Source organism: Atractosteus spatula, chromosome 11, assembly GCF_055471065.1.
Source record: "Atractosteus spatula isolate fAtrSpa1 chromosome 11, fAtrSpa1.hap1, whole genome shotgun sequence".
Classification (NCBI taxonomy): Eukaryota; Metazoa; Chordata; class Actinopteri; order Semionotiformes; family Lepisosteidae; genus Atractosteus; species Atractosteus spatula.
Genome location: NC_142716.1, coordinates 31,664,501 through 31,688,618, shown reverse-complemented (window position 1 = coordinate 31,688,618; position 24,118 = coordinate 31,664,501). Strand labels below are relative to the sequence as shown.

The following is a 24,118-nucleotide window of genomic DNA, read 5'->3' as shown; positions in this document are numbered from 1 at the left end:
CATCTCAAATTCAAAGTCTCATTTAATTTATTCACAAGAATAAAGTATGTAATCAAGGCATAGGAAAACTGTTTAAATGGCAATCATTAAAGCTTCTAGGAAGCTGCTCTCTATTTTATCTTTAAACACTTAGCAGGACATTATTTTATATAATAGTTGCAAGTTGCGGGTTTGAGCCTGGGCTAAGTCACTAGTCAACTGTGACCGGAATTACTCAACTGGAGACAGGTGACTGAATGCAAAGGGCTTCAGAGACGCGTCACGTTTTCTGGTGTGATCACACATTTTATAGCTTTTATGCTCCGGTTCATCTTATTATCCATAACATTGGGTTAATTATGCTGGAAGTAGACTTTGCTAGGAGGTTTTTGTTGTTATTCAAATAATGAACAATAATCCCACTGTTTATTGCTTAGTATTTACATACTGCTTTACACGCTTTAGCTGTAAAATAATAAACTATTTCTAGAGCACTGTTCATCTCATGGTTCTTTATTATTAATCGAGAGCTGGCTGTTGTTTTGTGCCTCTCCCTTACACTTTTACATTGCTTTTTCCTCACCCATAGTAAACTTTTTAAATGATGTTCAATTTGCCAGGAACAGCTTTCGTGTTGCCTATCAACAGTGATGTTATGGGCTGGAAAAAGTTCAGAATGCTTTATCATATAATAACTTTCCGATATATTGTCCCTGTTTTTTTAGTTGTTTTTAACAACTTGATAGCTTCTAAAGGAGGAATTTGTTCTGTAAAAAAAAAGCAATTCTGGTGATGTTTTAAGTTACAAGGCCCAAGCTGCCATGATGCATAAGGTCAAATCCGAGTCTTCTATGGCAGTGACCTGGGTCTAAGTCGCAAGTCATGCCACTTGCAAGTCCTACAAGTCTTTGGCACTGACACAATCACAATCATGGATGACTGCACCTCTGATAATGACAACTGTATGTTCAGGATTTGTACAGTATGTTTTGATTTTTATTTGTATCTTTTCTAACGTTTTCTATGTTTATTCTCTCCAGATTGATTATAGTTGTGTTGTGCGCTTTGATGAAACAGGGTGCCGCTTATGGAACCTGATATTGATTAAAGAGTCAAGCAGTCAGAGTGCTATACAGTTCTCTCAACTATGGCTATATACATACTGTATAATTGAAATTTACGAATATCAGCAGGAATTTCAGCTTGAAAAGTAATACTCAAATTCCAGACAGGACAAAACGTACAGATCTCCAGTGTCTGAATTTGTTTTGTCAGGGTTGGAGTTGGTTGAAGTCTTGAGTGCCTCTTTGAACTGAATGCAATATACCGCATACAAAAATTACAGAAGCACTTTTAAAGTTACTTCCAACAGTGCAAAAGAAATGGAAATTTATTAGCATTAGCAGGCATTATTAGCAGGCAATTTTCTTTCCCATTTTCTTTATTTTTAGGGAAGTTGTCACTCACTTTATAAATAATTTTGTTTTGTGCATCATTAAATATAGCCCAATCAATTGACCTCCCATTATTAAGTACAGAAGGATTCTATACTAAATATTGAAATTTAAGGAAGGACACAATGATTCGGGGCACAAGAAATTCTATGTTCTGTCAAAGTAAAAGTGATAAATATTTTGCGATCCACAATGCTGGATTTTGAGGAAGGCACACTCAATTACTTCTCTGCTTCAATCGCACTTCATCTTCATGGATGAAAAGATGTTTGTTGGTGAGCTCAGCCATAACATATGGCTTTAAAGAAATTGAAAACTTTCCAAAAGTTAGACATTTTAAAAATTTCCCAACAATTTTCCTCTATCACTGTTGAAGGAGCTGTTTTTTGATTGGCTGCAAAACACACAATCACATTTTTTCTTTGGAAGCACTGTGGATCGCTGTGCTGGAAGCTCTACACTGGCTCTTCTTAGCTTCCATAACCTCCTTCTAAACTCTCGGTACTGACCAAGCCTTCACTGGTTCCCCTTATATTCTTGTCTTACACAATCCATAACTCAAAAGCAATGGCACTTGGCCGTGCTGCACTGCCACCTGAGACGAGATGTGATTCTGCTTTTGTCGATATGCGGGATGGACACAGGGGAAGGCTCTTACATTCTGCACCGGGCAGTAGCGCTGGGCATACCACTCCTGGGAGTACAGACACAGCAGGACCCCCTGGCCTAGGAACAGAGAAGTCCACATGATGACATTCCAGATGGGGCCCTTCCTCCGGTCATGCAGGATGAAGTTGAACAACACTGAAAATACACAAGCGACATGTTTAGAAACCAGGGCAGGTGTGGCCATAATACAGTTCAAACGATGACACCGCTCATGGATGAGAAACTTTAGTATTTTCTTTCCTTTGCATTAATTTGCATGTCTTTCCGACACATCCACTCCTGTTTGACTCCTTGTCAGCACCCGGGTGAAATAAGTCATTAAAGGTGAGTCAAGTAAATGCAGTATCACTACCAAAGGCCAGGAATGGAATGGAGTGCAATATTCGAAACTAGAAGATGTTGTACCTCGGAAAGAAAAAGATCACTAGCTAAAGAAGCATGCTGTGGAAAAGATAAGCTGCTAAGTGCAGAATACTTGTAAAGAACACCTCATGGGGTTGGCTAACAAAGTCGCTATAAATGGCTTTGCTCGCTCTGTGGGATGTTAGTAGCAATGTGGCTGCATATAGATGAAGACACTAGTCAACAGCAGACACCTGGAATGATATATATTTATATAATAAGTTAAATATATAATAAGCAAATATTCAGGCTAGCAAAAAGAAATCTGTAGACTTCTTTAACTTGGTATTGCTTGTGTTTGATACTATCAACTCCTCTTCCTACAGCAGCCTATGAAAAGGAAGCTAAACAAGAGGGTGGAGAGAACCTTCTGGATACATAAAAAAGGGCACAGCTTACTCCCAAAGCACATGAAGAGACAGAAGAGGACGGGGTAGAAGAACCCAAAGCAGATGGCCAGAGCGTACTCGTGCACCACCGCGGACACCGTGAAGACTGACAGCATGGCTGCCGCCCGGAACCTCTTCCCCAGCATCTGAAGAGAGAGAGAGGCAGTCCACGTCAGGCCCCATCCTTCCTGTTCCAAAAATCCCAGTCTTCTCCAACTCAAACCCCACTGACAGCACCTTGTCGGCCATTAGCTTTCTAACATCAATCCTTCTCAAGACGTAGGAATTCCTAATTCATAAACAGGCCCAATTTTGAAGTTTCTCGTTACCCAAGACGTGCTTCATTTTACTACGTCTATACAGAATTTACACTTTCCAACCATGATGTGTGGTGACGCTGCAACATCTGATCCAGATGTCAGCATTACTGGAGCCAGTCATAACCCTCATTCAAATATTCAGAATAGGGAGAAAATCACACTGTGACGTCACTGACATAAATCAACATTTACCAAAAATAAATAAGCAGACTTTTTCAGTCTCCCAGATGACCACTGTCACTTCTGTATTACACAAACACAATGTGACCACGGTAACATTTCTCAGTCCGTTATCAGTATTCTTCTATATACTGTTCAATTAACTTAAAAGAATGTTTTAAAAAATCTGTTTAAGAGACTATATTTAATGTAGAGGAACAAGTAATAGCTTAATTCCATGCTGAAAAGAGAAGAAAGGAAACACAACGTTTCGGCTGTGGAGCCTTCTTCAGGTGTGAGAAAGACAGGGCAGACAGCAAAGATTAAATAGCACAGGAGAACGAAAGCTGGGAGAGTGGAGGAGGCGGGAGCAGGGGAGAGGCAGAGAGGCCACTCAGGTGGTGCGAAGTGGGGAGAGGTGTGAAGTCGAAACCTGCATGTGAATAGAGAAGATTACAGGAAAACATTACATTAAATGTATCACATTAATTACATTCATGTGATACATTAAATATAATGTATCACAGGCAAAAAGAATAAGAATCAGAAAATATAAAAGAAAGAGAAACCAGATAAAAGGAATACAGTTCTCTGAATGCCCTTAACACTCCCCTTATACAGTCCTACTCTATAATAATAGCTACATGAGTGTTCAGCGTTTTTGATGTTTGATTTTTGTTTTTCATTTAAAGCTACCATTTGTGGTTCAGACGCAATGTTAAACACAGGAAGACATCGCTAACTCCGAATCAAGGCAGCTGGTTTTCACTTAACATCTCAGCAGCTCAGTGTCTGAACTAATGAATCCCTAAAGCCAAGTATACAGGTGATGCTAATCACTCTTGCCAGAGCTTGTTTGACTTGCATTAAAGTCATTTAATTTACTAACTGACAAGTGAAAGGTCTTCTTTTATTTTTTCCCCACCTGTGGAACAAGACAACCTTACAAAACGATTTTCAACGCCATGGTGATATACAGTATGTAGTGTGTAACAGTCACAACTACAAAGGCTGGCTGCTATTTATTTACTGAGGGAAATATGGTATTGTAAAACAAACATCAACAACAGAACACTATACATAAGTTATAGCAATAGTAGTACGATCTCTGAGGTGAAAACGCACAACGGGCAGCCAAATAAAATATGTAACTTCCTGAAAAAAGTATGTCAGTGTAACACACACAAATTCCCTTAACCCCGAAATCCCCTATGCTCTTACCCAGAGGAAGTCACGATAGGCATAGTAATACAGCCAGTCATGCACCACAACATTCCAGGTGCGATAGTAGTTAGCAAAGGATGTTGAATTCCACCAGTCCTAAGAGGGGGAAAAATGCATAAAATAGAAAACTGAAAAAGAGCTAATATTGATATCAGTGTTTTTCCACATTGCCAGCTATTTCACATTTTGTATCACATTTGATTCTAAAGAAAGCTTCAGCTGTGAAAACACTCTTATTTCAAAGCACAGGAGGGCTCATTTCATTGCCCTACACTGTACTGTTCAGTAATAAAACACAAATGACATACAGTAAATAATAAAAATTATACTATTTTAATTGCTTCCCTGACATGGTTGAAATACAGGTTATGCACGATTGTCAATGAAAAGCTGTGATAATATGCAGAACCTGCCACATGCAGGAAAGTACAGCGAGACTGAAGTATAAAACAGAGTCCTGGTGGATGCTGGTGACAAATGCATTATGATTACTTTGCACTATTCATCTGCATTAAGAACCTCTCAGTATTTGCTGTTTAAGCATCTAAAGTAAACTTTTATTGTACGTAAACTGTAATTTTATTACAGGACATACAGGAAGTTTTTACATAAAGTCAAATTAAAGAATCTCGAGTCTTACATAACCTGGTGTGTTCTAGAAAGGTCTGTTTAGCAGGTACACACCTCAGACACATATGCACAAGTTCTCAAAATTTCACAACCATCCATTTGAAGACACACAAATTTGCAACTTAAAAGAAGTACAGAAAATGTTAATGTGCTGCAACAAATACTACATAAAAAAAGTATTTTGTTTTCATGTCAGTTACTAAGACTGAAGAATGAATAATTACAGCCCTGCACTCTATAATGACAATAGGGTGTGATGAGGTTAAGCAATGAGTAAGGACACTACACCCTGACTCTCCACCCAGCTTCATAAGGTCCTATGGAAGACACAGACGGAGATAACCAGTTTCAAACATCACAGAACCATCTTTGTTAGATAGGGTGAGGGAGGGAGGTGCTTTTGGAAAAGCTCTTGAGGTTAATCATCAGCATGAAAGAAATCCTAAATCCTGGCCATAGAAACTAAGTGACACAGGTAGACCTGGCTACCGAGAAAAGACAGGTAGTGCTCCCACTACCAGCGGGGAAAAACAGAGATAGAGAAGCACTTTCTGTTGCAGTGCAGGAGGTACTCTGGGATTAGACCAACATCATCCATCCGTCCATTTTCTAACCATGTTTTCCATTTTGGGGTCATTTTGGGAGCCAGAGCCTAACCCGGCAAACAACGGGCGCAGGGCAGGATACACCCTGAATGGCTCTAGTCCATCGCAGGACAGACAGACACAAACACTGACACAGACACGCACACACCCACCCAGGGCCAAATTTCTTAGAAGCCAATTAACCTACCAGAGTCTTTGGACTGTGGGAGGAAACCCACATGAACACAATAAGAAATGTACAGCCATGCAGACAGCACCCCAGGTCCTGAACTGAACGCAGAGCTCCAGCACTGTGAGGCAGCAAGACAAATATTCTTCCCTACAATAACACATCTAATTTCAGAATTCCCCCACTTGCCAGCATCAGAACAGCTTCCAATGCTACTGGATTAGGAGAGAAAACACTCAGCGAAGCCGCAGTCCAGTATGTGATCTCCTGTCACAGCCGGAGGATCAGACATTGAGCCCGTCTCAGAATAAGGTCTGATGTGATGTATGTAAACGCCCAATAATACATTTGTACTGTAAACGCCTGTAAAAGTTTAGTTAATTGTATCTGCTTTGGCAACACTGTAGTTCACCAGTCATGCCAATAAAGCTCTTTGAACTTATCAATCTGACACACTGCTCCAATCCTCTACTGAGGGACAGGGTATCAATGATTCAACTCACACTCTTCTTGGACTGGGTGGGGGATCAATAATTTGATTTGCCTCAAGAGTATGACTGTCTCCAGGACACGTGCAATGCAAACCTATTTGAGTGCACACTGTGCACATACAGAAGATCCAAGGTTTCTTCAGGCCTGGGCGCAGTCAATAATGTAGGCATGCTGCTATGGATATTTGAATTGCAAAATGCATGTCCTGAGGCACAGACATCTTGTGCCACAGTAGCAAATTCTATTTGGGATATATATGTTGACATGAGGACACACTAGATGGGAGAAAAAGTTCAAGTTTTTTTCTGACCTTGTAAAACATCCTGTCAGCAAAGCGCAGCATCTCAGCAAAGGCATTCAGCCAGCAATGCAGGAAGGCGAAGAATGCCAAGAAGAGGACCAGCACTCCTGCAGAAACATGAAATAGGGTTGAAGTCTCAGTGACATACAGTGTGCTCCACAGTTGTGTTTTCCGGAGGACAGCCCTGAGGGACACTGGACATGCTTAGGTATTATTAAAGGCTGCCCAGCAACATTTTAAATGCCATTATTTACCTCTCAGCCTTCCTACTCCTTCCTCGTTTTTGCACGTATTAGGTTAGCAGTCATGGTCAGCTCTTTTGCCCATAGTAAGAACCAGCGTGAAACGGTAAACTTTACATTTTGGCATAGCTACCTGCTGTATTTATATACTTGTGAGGGCCACATGCGGACTCTCATGCTAGATCTACAAACAACTAAATTTGGGACTTTTAGATTTGTACAACAAGATGGCGCTTGGTTTACAGCAAACGTTATTTGCATTGTGGGGCTGTCCTCACACTGTCTGTCAGGACACATTCTCAGATTTTGTCAGTACATTGTTATAAAATAATAGGTTTATACTGTCTTGTCCTATAATAATTTCTTGCACTTTAATGGCTCTTAGTAGACATACTATATATATACCCAGAACAGTTACAGTGCTGTAACTTCACCAATGACTCTACACTTGCGGTGTGAAACCTTACCTGGGAGAATAGAATTGAAGACGCACAGGACCATCACTCGCAGTTTGAAAGGCTGCAGACTGATGTTCCTGAACTGAGGGATGCAGAGGCGCACAAACACATAGTAGGCATAGAACAGACAGCCCAGCACCTGAAAAACAGGGAGGCCAGATTATTAGTGAACAACTGGGAGCCACTTTTTCGGTAGGAAACTCCTCATTCAACTTAAGAAAGAGGACAGAAGAGGGTTAGTAGTGACTTTTGAACCACTGCCTCGGGAAACTGTGCTCTCTGTATTCTGAAAGAAAATGTAAATACTTAAGGGACAATTTTTTGCCTGGTCAGAACTATCCCCAGACCTCAATCCTAATGCAAACTGGTGGAACTAGCATATAGTTCAATCCAACACACCATTTCCCTCATCACAACTTTCAAGTGAAAGTTGTCCTGTTAGAATAATGGGAATGGATTTGCTTGATAAAGCAGACTGGATTTAATAGACTTCAGTGGAATACAGGCAATGCCCCACTTTGACTGTTCATGCTCATGTGGGTTCCAAATAGTTTGGCCATTCATGTAGCCTGATCTTGGCAAAAGGGAATTTGTGAACATCGTGTAATGAGTTATTGGACCAGGCACAATCTCAACCCGCATTTAGACTGAGAAATCCGGAAATAAGTTTACAGGTACCTGCAAAAATTTGGTTGCCACGTACCCCCATCTAATCGATGGATTTCTGCAAGGAAATGGAAAACAAAAGGAAGTTTATACATTATATTACTTGGTTCAAACAAAGCAGAAAAATGTAGCGAACATTCAGGAGGCAAAATATCAATCTAATTATTATTTAAATATCACTCTATTTCTTACACGGCATAAAAAACGGACATAGAAACCAGGCAGCACAATAAATGCAATTCTCACTCAAAAAAGTCTAAAGTTGCATTCCTTCAGGTAAACTATTTTTTGCTTAACCCTGGAGGCAGAAGTGATTAACCTTGACAAACACAAATGATGCTGTCAAAGGAGAAAATGAGACAATACTCTTGCAGGCACGGTTTTAGCACAAGCACTGTTCTCCTTAGATAAAAGGGCAGTGTGCAAAAATACCTCATATTTAGCGGTAAGTCAGTTAATGTACTGTAAATAAACGTTGCACTGGGCTGTCTAGGAAACCCTGTGATTGTATTTCTTACAGCACTGTTTGCTGTGACATTGGGGTCACACACTGCACGTCTTTTTCCTGCCGGGGTGCAGTACATCTCTGCAGTCTCGCCCCCTGGACTTCTCACCTGGGGTAGCTGTCTCTGTAAATGAGTGTTGGAGCAAACAGGAAGTAGAGATACTGCGACACCTGGGGCGTGGACATGGAGTCTGAAGAAAAAATAGCAGTCAGTTTCTAACATCACTTTGTGGAGAGACACTGGGGCGCCGTAATGTCTGGATTAAGAATTTCGCAAGATGTGTGAAAAGGGAGAGCACATGACTACAGAATATAATGAAGATGATCATCTAGCATTGAGACACCTTTATTGTCTTCTATACTGTTGATATGCAGACTTTGAGGATTAGCAGTGAGAGCAACATTAATGCATAAGACCAGCTACAACTATATATATTCCGCAGATACCATAACTAAATGAACACATAACATCTTTCACTGAAGAACTATATTCTATATTAACTCTATAAGCCAACAGCAATAAATTCAAGCCTGTATCCATCTCAGCCTTTCTATGAGAAAAACATTACAGGTTTTCTAGACAAATTGGGGATGAAATACAAAAATATAGAACTGCACTTCTCCTACTGCCTGAAAAATGTTCTTTTAACCTCACACACAATCACCATGTACTAATGTGTGCTTTCAGACGTCACAATTCCCTGTTTTAAACGTTGGAAATATGAATGTACAAAGACTTTTTTTTAAGGAAACAACTTATGTTACTTGACACAAACCCTGAAGGAGAGGCACAGGGTGAAATTCATCAAGGACATTTAAGCCAAGAATGGAAAATGTGCTTCCTCTTCTTCACCAAAGGCAATGGCAAATTTTTGTAACACAATGTAAGAAAGAGAAGGTAATGGAAAAACTGAAGCTCAGATTTAGCGAGAGATTTGAATGAAGATAAAAAAAGCTGAGAAAGTTGTGCACTTGTGAAAAAAGCTTGGATCCCCTGCTTTGCCATGCCTGTCTGTCTGAGCTAAGGCACAAATACCCCCCAGATACCCCCGCAATGTCTTACTGTTCTTCTCTCGGGTGGAGGACAGCACTCTGGGCACATTCTCCCTGATGAAGGAATGGGCTTTCATGATAAGGCGAACCTGAAGGGGGCAGCAGACATGAACAGAGAGGTCACAATCTCAAACACCATGCAGTTTGCCTCAGGTGTTTTACTACTCTTGTCTAATTGGCTAGAAAAAAATGATCAAGCCAGACCAAGGATGTCAAGCTCAGTTTCCACAATGCTGCAGGTTCTTGCAGCTTTTTCCTCCAAAGTTGCTTGCATTTACCTTAAATCACTAATAAACCCTTTATGCACAATCTATTACATTAATAGGACATGACTGACGATAGGACATGATGATGTTGGGATCAACTGAGTTCAGCTGCATGTAGTCAAGACTCATAGATCAAGGAGTGCAACATGACTGCGTTCCGACCATTCCAAAAAATATTCTGTTTGATAGTGACAGCATGTCAGACGATGTAAGCAAAAACACCAGAAGAGAATATTTTAGATTTAAAACCTGCGCTTTAAAAGACTTTATCTGAACATTGGAATGAATACAAAAACAAAGCAGGCCATTCAGTTTCTCAAGCTCCCTGTTTACTGTTGTAGTCAAATAGCCAGTACTGGTCAAATAGACAATTCTCTCTTCCCCCGTCACCAGCCAATGATTTAGACTAGCCAGTCAAAGCTAAACTGTATTTTTTTTTAGAGGTGTTTGAACACCAGAACACCTGACTCACATGAACATGGGGAAAACATGAGAACTCCACATAGACACGTCACGAAAGCCAGACTGAAACCCAGGAGCCTAGAGCAGTGGGGTAGCAGTAACTACCATGCCACCACTGTGTGGTGGTTTGTGATACACCAGGATCATAGAAGACTCGGAAACTTTATCATTCATGGAAACCTATGTAAAAATGGGTGAAAAGTTTGAAACCGCCTTAGGTGGTGGCATTCAAATGTAGCAATATGACTGGATCATAGAAACATTTAGCTGTCTGTTTGCACAGATGTCAGCAGATTTGTTTAAGAAGAGCAATATAATATCACTCATCTATCACACGCAAAACCTGACCAGCATGTTTCCATGGCGCTTACGGTTCGTGACCTTGTAGTGCAGCCGGTTTGAACTGCTTTTACTGTGCTGAGGCTCCTGGATTGGTGGCTTGGGGCTGCTGATGTCACAATACCTGTCTAGATGGTTTGACTTCTTGGCTTCCTTTGGCCAAAACCACATGTGGGCTATCAATGATTAGATAGACTGGAACTAGGTCTAACTAGTAATGTAATATTCTTTCAGAACAACAGCAATACAACTGCATATGATACAATTGCGTTTCTTGTTCCTGTTTCAATTACTGACAAAACTGGACACAGATGTTGAAAGCTGTCCTAAAAGACAGAAGTGAATCGGTACTAGATTTAAACCATTTTTAAAGGCCTGGACAGAAGTGTTCACTTTGTTTCCAGGAAGCCATACAACTATCAATTACTGTAAGTATCATTTAAGAGACAAAAAGGAAACTGACAATATGGATCCAGTCAATTGATGCGACAGTTTGCAGCCAGCAAGGTCCCATAATAATAATAAAATAAGATTAATCCACTATAGATGAAGATTAATAAAATATTTTCCCCCCACATTTACATTTTTCAGATGAAAAGCACAACTTCAATAATAATAACTCTGTTGTTGACAGTGAAGGATTTTCATGGTCACTTTAAAAACAGACCCGTGGCTTAGAATCTTATGAAACCCTTCCATCAGACTATTACACCCGTAACTCATAACGATGAGCTCAGCAGCGGCCCAACCTGATCTCAAACCTCTAGTGTCTAGGAGACTGCACGTAATCCTAGAACCATCAATTCTGATGAGTCGGAACAAAATAAAACAGCAATTATTCTGACCGAAGAAGTGAGGAGGAGTACCCGGAATGCAGAATGAAAGTCTGAAAAGCCATAATGTTTTGCCCTATAAATAATGTGTAAAGTACATGTCACAACCCTGAGCATTAGAAAGAACAAGCAAAAACACAGCAGTATCTGCAAGCTAGGCCTTTGATCGAGGCCATTTCTACTACAGATGCCTGGGTGCAAACCCGCACGGTGTTGCTCCTTTTAAATCCAAAAGATTTCCGTTTAACAAATCCAACATGGCATAAAATGAACACTTCTCAAGTTGGACCCTTGGCCTTTGACGAGTTATCTGGGGACAGGGACAGGGAGGCTGACTGCACAGGCCCGTCGGCGAGGCCCCACCTGCTCCAGGATGATGATGAAGCGTGAGGCGGGAGGCAGGTTGTTCCTCAGCACCACGTAGGTGGGCAGAAAGCCCATGCCCAGGACTTGAAAGAGAAGGAAGAGGGTGCCGGCGAGCAAGGAGCTCAGGGCCCGGTGGCTGGAGGTGCGGTAGTGCCGGGCCCACTGGTGAAAGAGCACGTAGGGGACGACAAACACAGAGAGGAACATGCAGAGCCACGTAGACACCACCAGGGGGAGCTGGCCGAAGGCGTACACCAGGAGGTCAAAGTCCAGCACCAGTCTGGCCACAAGCGAGGGAGACAAGGGAGAAGAGGAAGGCAAAAAGATTTTTAAAGATTCACAGAGGCAGCCTAAATCCTAACTCAAATGCCTTATTTTATCATATTTTTTTTTAAAAAGGCACATTTAGAATCTTTTAAAATCTGATGTTTTATACCAGAAGGAGATGGACTTGTTTCCTGTGGGTTCCCATTTAACCTGCCAAATGTAAGGTGAAGCATGAAACCCAGGACCAATATCAGGGCTGGTGCTGGTCCAGTTTACCCCCTTCTCTCTGTAAATTAAGGGGTTCTAGGAAGCTCCTTAAAACGACATCTGTTCAGTGGTGGTACTAGGTGCCCCCAGGTTGCTTGTTCCACTACAATCATTTCTTCTTGAAAATAAGAGTAAAGTCTGAAGAAACACAAGGCAGGTCTCTTACCTGCCCTCATCGATGAAGTCCACAGCCAGAGTGCTGATGATGAAGAGGATGAGCAGAGCGATGAACATGTGGTAGATGGTACGGATGTGGTTCACTTCAAATAGTTCGCTGAAGGAAGGAAGGAAGGAGGTTGGTTTCATTTATAATAATAATAATAATAATAATAGAAAACTTAAGTATATATAGCGCCTTTAAAGGTGGCTTCTCAAAGCGCTTTACAGAATGACAACAATAAATAAAAAAAATACACAAGATAAAACACAATTACAACACAGGAGACTATGGATGGTGGTACTAAGTATAGTAGGAGCAGAGGGGTAAAGAACGGAACCAGTTAAGTAAAGGCTCTTCGAAAGAAGAAGGTTTTGAGTCTGGATTTGAAGGAGTTTAGAGAAGGTGACTCTCTGATATCCTTGGGGAGAGAGTCCCAGAGCTTGGGGGCATAACAGGAGAAGGCTCTGTCACCCATACAATGTAGACGGGCTTGGGGGACAGTTAGGAGACCAGAATTAGAAGAGCGAAGGTTGCGAGGTGGGGAGTAGGGCGATAATAGTTCAGACAGGTACTGAGGTGCCAAGCCATGCAGAGCCTTATAGGTGAGCATGGAGATTTTAAAGTCCACACGGACTTTGACAGGAAGCCAGTGAATGGGACACAGAACACAGCGATGCACGATTCACAGTGTTCAGTTATGCCCACCACCAAGGTCATTACCCAGAAAATGAGATTTCCATTATTTTAGGATGTCTTAACAATAGGAAACCTCTTAACAGGACAACCAGGAATGCTGTGGCGAGTGTTCAATTCCCCAATATTATTTTCAGAATCATGTCCTGCAGAGGTGGCATTGTTCATCAGTAATAAGCTTTTTATTTCTGTCTCCTGTAATTTTTGACAAACATCTACACTATATTTTATGTTCTGAGACATAAGAAACTAGTCAGTTGCATTTTTGACTATCCAATGGCACATGGGATATTCATTGTATTGTTCATTAAAAACACTGAAGTGTTGCTGTCTAGAATGACAACAGGTCAGTATCACTTCCTGCTCTGACCAGCACTGCCAGGCGAGTGAATTCCAGAGTGAAACAGTCTGAAACTCTAGAACCCTATATAGGCCTTAGTAACATTCACCTAAGCTAAAAACCGACACTGCTATTTTCTTGAGATTGGGATGACAACTATTTTCTTCGCATTTTTCCATGGGGTTTTTTGTACCTGGACACGTTTAATCATTGCCAGGGGAAGTGAGCACCAGGCAGCTTTAAGACAACCTAATTAACAGGTCAAACGCCAAACACGTTGTGTACACATCCCCTGCTATCAGAAGCAGAGAAGGGGGAGACTGATCAAGAATCCACACTGCTGTCCTCTGGAACCCCTCCTAGCCTTGCTCTGCAGATGGAGTCACCAACAGCCTATTCACTTCTTAAAGAAGCTGCATCACAGGTGGTCTACTCACTCTAACAAGGAGCGCCTGGACACGAACAGCTTGCCTTGATCTGGGGGAGGTCTCGTATGCCTAAAAACAAGAAAAAAAAGAAAGAAAAGCCTTTCAATCGGGCAGCTATAACACTAGAACCATAAGAATTACTACAAAAGAATAACCAAAACCAGGTCCTTTGGAGCTATAATCTCTGCGGTAGTTGTGATTCTGGCCAATCTGATCTTTGCAAAGATCTCGACTTAGACAGATTGTGAAGAGGGCCACATAGTCAAAAGTAATAGAGTAAAGTGCAATTTCAGATGTTGTTTGCAATATTCACTCTTTATCATTAAGAAATGTTTCTCCAAACCCCTAAGGAGAGTGGTTTGTGGAGAAACAAGTGACTTTTACCTTTTCTTTTAGAAAGGCCATATTGCAGGGAATGTTAAGAATGGAACAGACACTGACACTACAAACAGAATAAAATTGGGCTTTAAAGTTCTTTTCTCATGATCTGCTAGGATCTGTTTAGACCAAATTGTCAGACTCTCTTCCATTTTGCATACTCTCCAACACCACCATTATGAAAGCTGACCTTTGTAAATTCACTACTTCACCTAAACATTTTGTAGGCTTTCACCACAGTTTTCTACACTGGACCATAATATACCATAACAAAATGATGAAAATGTTTCTACAGCATGTTTAATAAAATGCACAAAATTATTCTTGTGGTTAAGAGCCGTAAAGCACAGTGCAGGCATGGTTAAACAACAACAGAGCTTTGTACAAGCCGCTGTTAAGTGGTAAATGTCTACAAGACTATGTGGTAGATCTGAAATTAGTTAGGGGTCTAAGCATACAGTGTTATGAGTGAGAAATGCATTAATACTGTGTTTGATGTCCTAGCTCTGCTATTAGCACTGAGGCGTCACAATGTGAAAAATGGCTGCTGTGGTACCACATAAGGATAGATAGCTGCGGGACAGGCCAATAAAGAATTCAAATTGGGCCAATTCGAAATGGAAGAAATTACTCTCCAACAATAATGAAAACCTTTGCTATGGTGCAACAACTGGCTGGCTAAAGGCAAAAGACCAGAGTGTACCAGAGAGTTGCTGTAATTCAGTGTATGAAAAATGTTACGAAACCATGACATTTCTCCCTTTAGCCATGCATGGTCCTTGTGGTTCAAAAGCTTGTGTTCATATAGGAAGGAGGAGATCCTACTGTGTAGCAGAGAACAAGCCAAGGCTTCAAACACTGGCGAACACTGTTCTGTTCCTGCCCAGGTTACAGCCCTTGGGTTTTAGTTTAATCTAGCAAGCAGGATTGGAGTGGAATGGAATGCGCTGAGCGTGTTGCTTTTATAGTAATCAGGTATAGTGTAGTGGAAATGAATGCTTTATCTGATTTTAATTATTTTTATTACAACAAAATGAACAGTGAATTCTACAGCATCCCCACGAAAGCGGCAGAATGTGCATTGGGATATGCAAAGCAGTACGGCTGGAAACCACTGACCCTACATGCACAGGAGAAACAGCCTTGGAGAATTTCTTACGCAGTGTGTTTACAGATCCGTCACGCTCACTGTTTGACAAATATGAAAGCATCCTGACATTATGCTTGAACGAGGGAGTGTGGGACTGAGAAGAAGCTGCTAACAGCAGCTCTCTGGAGGCGGTGTGGTACACATGTCCATACCTGGGTTTGTTCCTCTCCTTCTCGCAAAGCACAGAGGGAAAGAGAGAATGGACTGTTGGGGACTCCAGGCTGGCCGACTCTTCTATCAGGTTGTCCACAAACTCGTTCACCTGGCTGTCGAACTGCTTCATCAAATCTGTTTTTAGGTGCTGTGGCACAGGAGCAAACACGGTCAAAAAGGTCAGCAGCCATTATCCTGTTTTTCTGAGGTCAATGAGCTGGGACTAGGGAAACACATGAACTTGAAAAATATGGTACACTATAAAGATTTATAGTGATGAACAAGAAGGCAAACTAGGATACTGCGATTCTCCACAATCAAGGTATCAGAAGTCAATCATAAACATTCAATCTTACAAAAAACAGAGAATATCCCAATGACAGGGTTACAGCTACAAAATGTCAAGGCAGTGAATCTACTAGATGTTGCAGATATGGAACCACTGAGGCTACAGCAGTTGGCAAAGGTCTGCATGAGATCCTGAACCTCTTTACCGGTATGCAACAATCTCTGGCCTTCTAATATTAATTCTCTCTGAACTGATATGCTAGACAGTATTGATATTTCTGATGAACTGTTGAAGGGAACATGCACACCAGTTATCATTATTAATTGTACAAGGTCACTTGTAGGTCTTCTTTCTCAGAGGACAGAGTCTCTGATCTCAGGCAAGATCTGATAAGAGTTGTGGGACATTTTGCAAGCACTATGCCAACACTGTCACCGGACTGCATAAAGTGCTGGATAGGATACAGCACTAGAGAAAATAAAAAGTGACTGAAATTAAAGATCTTACTTTATAAACGTCTGTGTTGTCACAATATTTCACAACAGGACGAAGAAGATGGGCAAAACACCTGAAATCGTTTTGCCTTTTCTGGATGCTCATTTCTTGCCTCAGAATTTCAAGACCAAATTGCTAACCTAACAGCCTACACAGAAGTCAGTGAAGACCTGTTTTCGGTTAATCATTTTGATGCCATTCAGGACTGTATTCTAGTCCTGTCCATAGATAGATTTTATTTACTTTAAGCTCAAGAGCTGTTCTTAGGTACAAGACCACACACAGGCTTAACTAGTAGCACTGTTGGAAATAAAGTCACATTGAAAACCCTTACGAAAGCTGGAAGTCACTAAAACTAGATTTTTGTAGGCCTGAGCCTAAGATTCTTTAGACGACACTGCAGTAGCACGTGAAATGTGAGCTCTAACAAGACAAAAAGGATCTGACTCATGGATGGGATTCAGCGTGTGACACACAAGACAAACCCAGCACTGCAGTTAGAGCTACTGGACACTAAATGAAGAAGCACAGAAACAAAACCTCATAAAAAATCAAGCAGCCAACATTGTGGCTTTCCTTTCGAACTACAGAGAACAAAAACTCCCCCAGCCTTTTAATGCCGCTTGGCAAAAGTACACCAAGTCCTAATTTAGAGAAAACAACCAAAAAAGCTCGAAATGCGTCTGCAAACTAATAGCAAGAAAGTAAGATAAACAGGCTGTACAGTCTCACTGCCTTGTGATGTGAATGCTGTTTCCTCTTTTGGCTTTACTGTCTGGCTGTGCCAAGCACAAAAAAAGGGTGAAAAAGAAGGAGGGCTTTCAACTCAAAAAACCTGACCTTCATGTGACCTTCAGGGGGACAGCAAAAAAAACAAGAAAAGCTTTCTTCTGACTGGTTGTCGTTTCTCACTTCTCTTTTGTCTACAACACCCGAGCAAGAAGGCTATTGCTACTCTTGGAATGCTGGTCAGGCTGATAAGGGGATCACACTTTTGACTTGAAAGACAATTTTCATTTAGCCTCTTTTGGCAATATGATATTTTTGAGAACAGATATAACACAAGCCCACGAAAACACAATGAAGTCCAATGAGTGTACTACAACTGACGGAAAATAATGAAAGCCACACTTTTACCTGTTTCCTTGAGTTGTTACGAGAGTTTTTCCATGTGCACTGGATGGCAAGTGCTACAGTACGTATACCATAGTCACTGCATGGCAGCTGCTACAGTATTCTCTTCCTAACACAATAAATCACTGTATGCACTAAAGGCCAACAACCGCTGAGAAATCTATATCACTCACATCAAATTACTCAATGCAAATTCAATACAAATTACTATTCTGTGCATTTATTAATTTGGACTTTCATAGCAGGGATTAATAAGTTTGTCAGGTTTACCAAAATATCATTTTCGCTTGCCCTTAATGCCTAATGAAGGATCCAAAAAAGGCCTTGTTAAGAAATACAGTTCTAATCTAGGAGGTGAGTGTGCTTTACTTTTTCAGGCTCAGAATTGAGGACTTCATGCCTGATATTCTACTCAGAATGTCCCAGACAAATGCAATCCAGGAAAAGGCAAAGGGTTTGCAGAAGTGTATCTGTGGCAGCAGGTAAGTGTCCCATAGGCAGTTTACACTAGAAATGCGACACCAGGCAGCTTCTGCCTAGAAGCCACTCTGAATGCTGAAATGTGAAACTCAGTGGTCTTCCTCAGCAAATGGAGACTTGCAGCCTCAGAATCACAGCACCATGTCCACTTCATCCTCAAGTCTCAACTTTCCATCAGACATCACAAGAATGATGTCAAGCTGGGCTGACCACAACCCTACAGCCAAGCAGCGCAGCAAAAAATGTTGATCTTAAATACCAGTGTAAGTGATATATACTTAACCTAGCCCAACATGTACAACATAATGAAAGATGACTATCTGTATGTTATTAACGCTAAACACAGCACATTAGCAAGAGTGAATACCACTTAGTGCATTCAGAAACTATAATTAGGACAAACACACCTATTCTACAAAACTATCTTGGGAAAATCCATCCTCATCACTGCTTATACCCCCTTTCCATCAGAGGGAACCCATTAAACCAAGCAGCAAAAATAAAAACCTCTCTTTTGGATTGACACCTTTTTAATTATTTATAATAATCAATAAACATTAACTGTACTTTTCAGAGTGGGGAAAAACAGGAGCTGGAAATAAACTAGAAAGGTACTTTAGATAATGGCTCGTCTCTTCTATGCATTATTCCTTATTCCTAAGTAGCTATGGACTTAAGAGCACAAAGAATGAGTGATTTCTAAACAAACAGGCCATACAAAAGCATCCTGTAATCACAAGTGCCATATCACTGGTAAGATTGCATTCACAGAGGATTAGAGGATATTTATCTCTGGAGAGGCTCAAAGATGTGCCTCAATAATGAGGTAACCTGGTTTTAGAAGCATTCAAATTTCTGTGACAATTCACAGGGCAGGGAGCTATTTGGTTATCGACTACAAGGTCTGGGATGCATGTAACAGATTAAATGTATCAGCTGCATCACTCAGTTTAAGAAGAGGAAGTGGTGTGCAGTCAATTAGTAGGCTCCAGCAGCACACTTTGGGCCTAGCTCCATGGTAGGATGTTGTCACATATGTGGTAAAAGAAGAGAGCAAGAGTCTGTTTTTCCCAGCATCTTGGAGATTATACAGTATCCTAAAACAAAGGAACAAGGAATCCCACAGAGAGAAGCTCTCCAAATTCTGGTGGTCCAGTATTTCTTTAAGACAAGTGTGCTATGAAGATAGTGTTTACACTGTCCATTTCACACAAACAAAACAAACCCATTTCAGCTACTTACACTTCTCTCCCAGGTCAAATTTAAACATCAGAGGGCTAAACCTCTTCCTGATACTGAATGACAAACTATATTCTTCTTTTCTTCTAAGAAAACAGGTGTTTTCTTTTTGTGTTCAGTTCTTTTTTCTCTTGAGTTCTTTACGTAAGTTTGTCTTTCCTTTGCTTGCTCTGTGGCAAACACAAGGCACAGGGCTTACAAAAGACAAAGACCCAACCACCCACAATATTTTGTTTTACACACAAAACCCTCATGCTCTCAGGTTTACCTTGCTAACTCTCCCTAATGAGTCGTTCGCTAGCTTCAAAGCTCCTTGTGAAATGCAGTCTTTTCTTGTGCTAAACACAAAATATAGTTCTCAACACTCTGAACCAATATACATTCCATCTATCACTTTACCACACTTTTGCTTACACTTAATAATTGCTGGAAAACAAGCACACATACTGTATGTAAGTGCACTAAAACACACTGCATCAGAGAACTCCCTGCACTTTAACCTGGATTGACCCACCTGCTGTCTGTAAAACCCCGATCTCAGGTGCAGGTTTCTGTTTTGTAGGAGGAAGAAGACTCTTAATCAAACACCTTCACTGGGTTTCTAAAATGCAGCTGATTGGCAGAAATCTGGTCCAAACTCCAGCCTGCCTGTCTGGTCATATTGAAGGGTACGTTCTTTTCTGAGAGGGTTTTCATGTTTGTGTGCATTTTGTAAACCAAATCTATATCTTCTACATGCAATTTTCTGTATATTCTTTGTGTAAAGGCAAGAACCTCATCATGAACCATCTGACAGGAAGAAGTGGGAGATGAAGATCAAACAACAGGCAGCAGATAATGGTTATTTAGGGATATCAATATATTTAATATATAAACAGTTTAAATTAAATGTTCGATAATGCACATTTCTCCTTGGTCATCCTCAGGCAATGATGTCTGACATTTCTGAGAGTGTTAATGTACATCTGAGAAACTGTTGGCTAAATAAGTGCTTCTGCACACAGGGAATTAGAATAATTAAAGGATTGGTTTGGTTGGAAAGATTTTACCAATGAAAGCCTACAATTTTTATAGCGTATACAGAAGCAGTATTTTACAGTGCCAGGTGTAACCCAGAAATAAATATATGTGTGGCTAAAAATGTATGCTTACTTCTTTACCCAGAATAAACTGTTTTCTTAACAGACATGCCTAGTGAAGACAACAGAAGCATATATATATATAAGGTGAACGGGCCTGGTCTTTGCACTACTCATAATGACAACTTTGTGTCAGATTTAGTAGTAAATGGAATAGCCATTCAATAATTTGAACTCTTATGCTAGAATATTGATCATGCAGACCTGAGTTGTTATTTCCTATTATCACATATAGTCTTTGCAAATCTCCTTCATTACCCTGAACAGCAGGCTGTGACACTGTTTGAGCTGTTAGTGTTGTTTAAAGGTATGAAAGCAATTCTGCTTTTGAAGCAACCGTATTAGCATCTCAGCAACTGGTTTCTCAACATCGCCTGTGTACAAAACCAACTGTGCCGAGTCCAGGCATTCTGATTACATTGACAACTGGAGAAGGTGTTCAAGGGAATTTAGCAGCTATTTAATAATAATTATAATAACTCATTACAGTTATATATCACTTTTCTGGACACTCCAGAAAATCGGGGCTCCCCTCCAAAACCAAAGTGCTTTCAGTGGGGAGGAGAACAGACTAAGCCAATACATAGATGGAGATTATTAGGAGGCCATGACTGGTAAGGGCCAGGGGGAAATTTTGGCCAGGACACTGGGGTAACACCCCTACTCTTTTCGGGAATCGCCCTGGGGAGTTTAATGCACTCCCACACAGACTACAGGATGAGCACTCTGTGATTTCTATGATATGAGGGAAGATCGGATTATGGAATGTGTGATGGGATGGCATTTCTAAAACACAAATTTGTTTGCACATTTTTTTAAAAAGCATATTGCAAATTTAAACCATACAGCAATATGTCTTGACTTCAATGTCTCCATTCTATAATGTCCTGAGAAACAAGGGGTGGGTTTACTCATTGCTTATGCTTAGTTAATAGTTCAATGTTATTTTCTGTTAGGAAATTATTTACCCTTTTCTATCTAGGATGTCAACAAGTCATGAACTGCAGAAGAAATGCTGATGCCAGGTTGTTTGTGACTTGGTGGGCATAGTACAGTCATCAAGAGCCTCACTACCCCAACAGCAGGTCTCCTATAAGCAGTGCACAAAACAGTGAAGGTCTGCTCATACTAACTTCAAGAAACACAGGCTGCTGGTCTGTTTGTCACATGTAAAACCACTCTGTAAAATCAGAAATGGACCCATCTTCTATGGGAGACCTACCCATATTTTGATTCACCCAAAGACCAAGATAGATTTGATCTCTGTGTAAAAACTAAAAATGTTGTAGCAAAGATCAGCTACAGACAGTAAAAAAGGGAACCACATGCACTGTGTGGCAGACTCTTGGGAAGATGTGAAAGAAGACACCAACTCTGTTTCCTAGAGAAGTGCTGATGAGGAAGCAACTCCCATTTTCTAATTAGGTTGATCGTTTTACCAACCACTTGTATCCTGGGACATACAAGTCCACAGGGGAGAGCTGTTTCTGAACTCTGCTTACCATCTGTCATCCCTGTACTTATCTGAGTGCGGTACAAAAACCCAGATAGCACTGCACAGCCATTAACAGCATTCAAAGGTTTGCTACAGTACAAACATGTGTCCTGTTTACTATACATGTCCAGGATACTTCTACAGCTTCTTCTTTTAAAGCGACTCATAGACAGAGAGATCAAAGAGTGGTGGAGAGGAGCAGTTCTCTGCAAGGGTATTAACACTGGACTGGGCTGACCACAGGGCCTTCACGATTGAACATATCCCAGCTGACCAGCTAGCTGATTTACCCACGCACTCATTTTCTCAAACAACCCTTTGTGCGATTAGTTTTTAGCCGAGGGCAATTAACAAAAGTGTGCTTCAGCCCTTTCATTCAGGTACACTGTCAGTTGACTAACTGAAAGCTCACTTAAAAAGACAACAGGGCCATTTCCTAGGGCTAGGGTTGAAAACTCTGGCTGTGACTGAAACTCCCGGGCTTTACCTTGGGATAGGTGCCAGGGCCTCTGGAGTTCTAAAGGTTTCAGGTTTGTGCTAGAGAATGAGGAGACTACCTGCGTATGGAAATTGTGGCTCCATTTTACTTATAATTCTGGTTGATTTTTATAAGGGAAGGCAACAAAAAAGAAAAGGGTAGGATAAAAACAAGAAAAATTTAGGTCAGGTAAAGAGCTGCGTCTGTGTACATTGGCTCCAAAGGAACAAGAAAAGGTTAATTCCACAATGTAAAATAAAGCAGAAATAAGAGACAAAATTAAGTCTGTAAAGAAGTGCCATTTCTTCTTCCTGCTATTTTTTTTAGAATGAAGTTAACCGTTACTTGTTCCCTTTCAGCAAACGCACGCTGACACTGCTCTCCACTTGAAATTTAGATCAACTAAAGCTTTAACAATGAGGCTAGGTCATTAAAGGTGTGAAAGAGCCTGGGTGGTCTGTAGGCTTACGTTTGTACATGCATAAAAAACTATTGCTGCAGAAAAAGAAAAGGTGCTTTCAGGTCTTTACCTCTGCTTTCATCTTGAGTTGTAGCTTCTTGGTTATGATATGCTCCACGTCCATTTTTCCTAGAAGAAAAACGTTCCGAATTTAAGTGTGGGACAGAGAAATGAGAGGCCCTGGTAAGTTGTGTTGACTGCATTCTTGCTGTAGTGGTATAAATTCACAACTGTTACTTGCAATTATTATATCATGAACCAAGCTAAGACATGAAAATGACTTGTCATGTTGAGGAGGAAGGGGGCAGCACAGCTGAAATTAGATTGTACTGAACTGAGCTGATTAAAGATATCTTTATATCTTTGTGGAAGAGTAAACAGCACTCTATTGCAGGTCAGCACTCTATTGCATTCAGAATAAAAACAACTTCCTTTAAATTCATTTATGCAGTTCACAATCCTAAGCGGGTCCATGGCTGCACTCCTCTTGGTGATCTTATATTTTCACGTCTGGCGACACAGAAACATTGACAAATTTCCAAGTGGGGACAGAGCAGCTGTAGGATCACAGAATAAGAAAGAGAAAGGCACAACGTGACCAGAGTCATTCCTGAATGATTTCTGACATTCGCTGAGGAAAGCACCAATACACAAGCTAGCCTGAAAGAGTGATCTTTGCTGTTCTTTAGGCAGACTTCGCTGTTGTACTGATCTGTGACCAGTGGAAACTGTGTGAAAAAGGGGTGTAAATGGAAGCTCAGATTTCTCATGGCAAAATTGTTATTCATTTGAAAAAAAACCTCACGCTTTCTTTTGGCGGTAGGGTTTTAATTTTTTACTACCTCCATTTGAATCACTAGTTGTGAAAGCTTTGAAACAGCCCAGACCGAGACCAAAGGGTAATATTCCAGTACTGCCGATATAGCACGGAGTTGTAATATAAATGAGTTTCAGTTTAACTATCTTGTAGGTTATGTGTAAGCACAGCACATTTGCAATACATGTGGGTTTCCTGTGTGTATGACTTCAAGAAAGAAATATCTGGGGCACCAGTATACAGCTTTTAAGTTCGATTTTAAAACTAAACAAA

At 40.8% G+C, this 24,118-nt stretch overlaps 1 protein-coding gene across 2 annotated transcripts in view; it reads right to left on the bottom strand.

Annotated features, from left to right (window-relative positions):
• soat1 (sterol O-acyltransferase 1) overlaps window positions 1-24,118 on the bottom strand; it is a 41,663-nt gene that overhangs the window by 4,433 nt on the left and 13,112 nt on the right. Inside the window, exons 3-15 of one of the 2 annotated variants that reach the window (XM_088928290.1) lie at window positions 23,099-23,157; window positions 15,819-15,967; window positions 14,148-14,207; window positions 12,684-12,791; window positions 11,981-12,263; window positions 9,728-9,806; window positions 8,774-8,855; window positions 8,172-8,217; window positions 7,503-7,632; window positions 6,803-6,900; window positions 4,594-4,692; window positions 2,904-3,039; window positions 2,092-2,237 (exon numbers count right to left, since the gene is read on the bottom strand). In XM_088928290.1, coding sequence (XP_088784416.1) covers window positions 2,092-2,237; window positions 2,904-3,039; window positions 4,594-4,692; window positions 6,803-6,900; window positions 7,503-7,632; window positions 8,172-8,217; window positions 8,774-8,855; window positions 9,728-9,806; window positions 11,981-12,263; window positions 12,684-12,791; window positions 14,148-14,207; window positions 15,819-15,967; window positions 23,099-23,157 — 1,475 coding nt within the window. The remainder of the gene's footprint in view (window positions 1-2,091; window positions 2,238-2,903; window positions 3,040-4,593; window positions 4,693-6,802; window positions 6,901-7,502; window positions 7,633-8,171; window positions 8,218-8,773; window positions 8,856-9,727; window positions 9,807-11,980; window positions 12,264-12,683; window positions 12,792-14,147; window positions 14,208-15,818; window positions 15,968-23,098; window positions 23,158-24,118) is intronic. The other variant, XR_016093784.1, reaches the window with a different exon arrangement.